The 3,627-nt window shown below is 59.4% G+C and overlaps 1 protein-coding gene across 1 annotated transcript; it reads right to left on the reverse strand.

The window, feature by feature from the left end:
• Nucleotides 1-637: 637 nt before the first annotated feature.
• LDBPK_200140 (hypothetical protein, conserved) lies at nt 638-1,972 on the reverse strand (the record flags this gene model as incomplete). Its single annotated transcript, XM_003860307.1, has 1 exon — nt 638-1,972. The coding sequence occupies one exon, from the start codon at nt 1,970-1,972 to the stop codon at nt 638-640; it is 1,335 nt and encodes a 444-aa protein (XP_003860355.1).
• Nucleotides 1,973-3,627: the final 1,655 nt, after the last annotated feature.

Consider the following 3,627-nt stretch of genomic DNA (forward strand, 5'->3'; position numbering starts at 1 on the left):
AAACCGCTACGGCAACGGCGCACTTGAGCCGAAGTGCAACGACGCGGCGATGGCGGGCGCGAGGACCGCCGATGCGCATCAACTGGCAGTGCACGTGTGTGGGCTCCGCGATCGCGTTCGTACCGTTGTCTCATTGTTAGCGCACAAGTTGTGAGCCCTGACAGAGCGCCCAGCCTGCCAGCTCGCAGGAACCGCCCTCACCACCGCTGGTAGTGCACATTGCTCACCACCTTAGACGCGCGTGAGACGCCCAGAACGGCGGATGCCTTTGGCGCACACACACACACCCACTCGATTCTACAAGAAAGGAGGAGACTGCAAAGTCAGACGAAGCGGAGCAGAGGGGCGCAGGGGCGGAGGCACGCGAGAAAAGCCACAGCAACGTACGCAAGAGGCGGCAAGGTGAAGGGCCGGAGACAGCTTAAGCGGGAACGGGACTACACAGCGGCTGGGCAGAAACGGCATCCTCACCACAAAGCGCAGAAACGCACGCACGAACTCCTCGCGAACGCCGCGCATACGGTGAATGAGCGCACAGCGCTAGAGAGGTGAGTCGACGCGGACGTGGAGGCTGCATCAGCTGGACGAGCCGCCAACGGGCGACGACGAAAAGAAAAGCTGCCGAAGAAAAAAGGCGCTATTTCGACGGAGTGAACGCCTTCCATGGCGCGTTACCGTCGATGTTTAGCTTCTGTGCCACCTGCGCCGGTGCACCAGGCAATGGAGAAGGCTTCTTGAAGCTCTTCATGAAGCGTTCAAACTGCTCGTCGACGCGCGCGGCAGAGACCTCCTCCGCGCCCACCTGGCGTCTAAACTGGATCCTTGCCATGTTCTCATCGATCTCTCCAATGATGTTGCCGCGTGCGCCCGAGGCGATGGTGTCGAATTCCTTCGCCCTATCCGACAGCGCCTCCCTGGAGCGCTCGATGTCCTGCATCTGCCGCTGCTGCGCTTGCATCACGGCCTCGTTCTCGTGCGCGATGCTGCCCTCGTAGCCCAGATCCATCTTTGTGGGGAAGCGGCCGGTCGACTGAGCAACGGCTTCCGCATCCTCTGCGTAGCTGCGCTGCATGTCATTGTGCAGCTGCGCTGCCTCTTTCATACGTGCGCTGCAGTAGCTGTTCAGTCCCACGCTCTCGCTGCCCTTCCCCGTCGCACCGCCAAGCACCTTGGCCTGCAACTCATCATTGTTCTGCCAATCCACGGCGCTACCATACTCGTCCATGCAAACACCACGCACCAAGGCGCCGTTGGTCCAGATGCCGGTAAAGGTGAGGCGTGGCTCGTTGATGAGGTACGTCTGCGCACCCTCGCCGTGAGCACGCCCGTGCTCGTTGAATTCACCCTCATATGTGTAGGTGGGCGTGTAAAGGGTGCCGCGGCGGATCTGGCCGTCGAGGAACTCTCCGACGTAGACGAACCCGCCGTCGAGCTTCATCTTGCAGTCGGGACCATGCAGTTTGCCGTGGAAAAAGGTGCCCTCCTGCACAGCACCGGTGGCGAACACGAGCTTGCCCTTGCCATGAGGTTCATTGTCTGAGAACTCGCCCTCGTACACAAAATCTGATTGGGTCAGCCTGCCCTTCACGAACGCCTCGTCCTTCAGTGTGCCCTCGAAAACAACTTCCGTCGTGCCGTTCGGAATGCGCACCACGCCCTCGGTGATTTCGTCATTCTTGAAGACACCCGCGTAATGGGTGCCGTCCGCCAACCATGCCTCGCCGCGCCCCTCACGCTGCCACTGCGCGTTGAACTCGCCCCGGTAGAGATCGCCGTCCTCCTCCAGCTGACTCCCCGGCAGCGGGAAGCCACACGTCGCGTCATACGAACCGCTGTAGACACGCCCGTCGGGCAGAATGGTAATGCCTTTGAGCAGCAGACTGGGGTTGTGCGGGTTCAGGTCACCCTTGAGGACGGTTCCGTTCGCCAGCGTCACGCTGCAGAGCAGCGTACTTCCCAGACGACGGAGCATAGATGAGTACAAAGGCGGAGGGCAGGCAGTGCTTAGGTGCTCCGTAGTGGCACTCGTGCTGCTGCTGCTGAGCACCAAGAAGAAAACAGCAGAGGCACGGGTGTAGGCGAAAAAGGGGGGTTGTGGGGAGTCTGTGTGTGTGTGTGTGTGTGCGTGTGTGTGTAACGGGGGAAGAGGAGGCCAGCAGCGATAACGTGGGAGGCGCAGCACTGGCGCTTCTTCGCCTGCGTGAAGCTGCACCACAGAAAGAGGCAAGGAAAAACGTTAGCAGCAGTAGCAGCCGCGCATGGAAGTGGTGCTTATGTGACGAAATCGGGGGATGTTAAGAAGTACTTCACCGAGCAGCATGCACCGGTGGAGAGGGAGGCGAAGGAAGTTTGAAAGAGGGCGACGCGCCTTCGTCGCCATCGGCAGCGTTGTGCATCCGCTGGTGCGCACATACTGCATATAAGTATGGGCACACAGACTAGTACAACAGCCCGTCCATCACGCATCTCCAGGACGCCTTTATGTACTTGGAAGCCACTCAAGGGCAGTGTCAGCACCGCCAAGCACGAGTGTGTCTAATAACAGCAGTTACTGCATGGCATTTCTCGCCTCTGCTTACGACTGGCGGAGGGGCGCACGACTTAGATGATCACGGGCAGAGACCCTCAAAGAACTCCGTAAGCGCACACACAGTAGCGGCTAGCCATCGCACAGCGCGGCAGGTGCAATGCGGGCACTGCGTCACTTCCTCGCCGACTTGCGGGCGCACACCTCTGCCAACGAAAAAAAAGAAAAGGGGCGCGCATGCGGCACACGAAGAGGGAGGCGTGGCGTGAAAGGCAGCCGGCCAAACATCACAAAGCAAAACAAAAAGGGGGATGCCCTACAATACCGGCGTCGTGGGATGGGGCGCACGGCACGCTACATCGTCGACCCACACTCGCGCACAAGTGCACGTCTCCGGCACCGCACCCTCGTTTGGCGACAGTCACGAAGGAGGGAAACGTCTGAGAACGGCGGCCTATAGTATACATCAATATATATATATATATACAAAGAGAGACCTAAAAAGGAGGTAGCACGACAACCGCTCCAGAGGGGACGCGGCGCGGCAGTCGCGGCCACGCAAATGACAGCGACGAGAGAGCGAAAAAAAAAGACAGTCAAAACATATTTTAGCTCGAACACGTCCATTTCACGGCGAACATCTCAGCTGAAAGACGCACAAACACACACGACCACAGCTCACCCACCTCTGTTGCGCCACGGCTATGTCCAGGAACCGAGCCGACCAGCACCGTTTGGCGGCACCCAGGCCCACTGCGATGCCACTGCATACAGCGCGGGCTCAGTCCGGTAGTACACTCAACATCCACGCGACGCAAAGAAAACAGAAAAGCAGCTGGTTGATACGTACATTCTTTGAATAGTCGACGCGATTCGTAGTGAGCTGGCACAAACATAATCATGGCTGCATGTATCCTCGGAAAAACGCCAGCCCCGACTTGTGTGCCGGCACCAGGAGCTCGCAGCCGCACCCGAGAGCAGGCTGCAGTCGCTGGGCCTCCCCACCGCGTGGGGCACCAGTCCTCGGCACGACTCTGAGGTGTCCCCCGTCCTCATGGGAGACGGGGGGAGAAGATAAAAGCATAGGAAACGCAACCTCC

The sequence above is a fragment of the Leishmania donovani genome, chromosome 20 (assembly GCF_000227135.1).
Source record: "Leishmania donovani BPK282A1 complete genome, chromosome 20".
Lineage (NCBI taxonomy): Eukaryota > Euglenozoa > Kinetoplastea > Trypanosomatida > Trypanosomatidae > Leishmania > Leishmania donovani.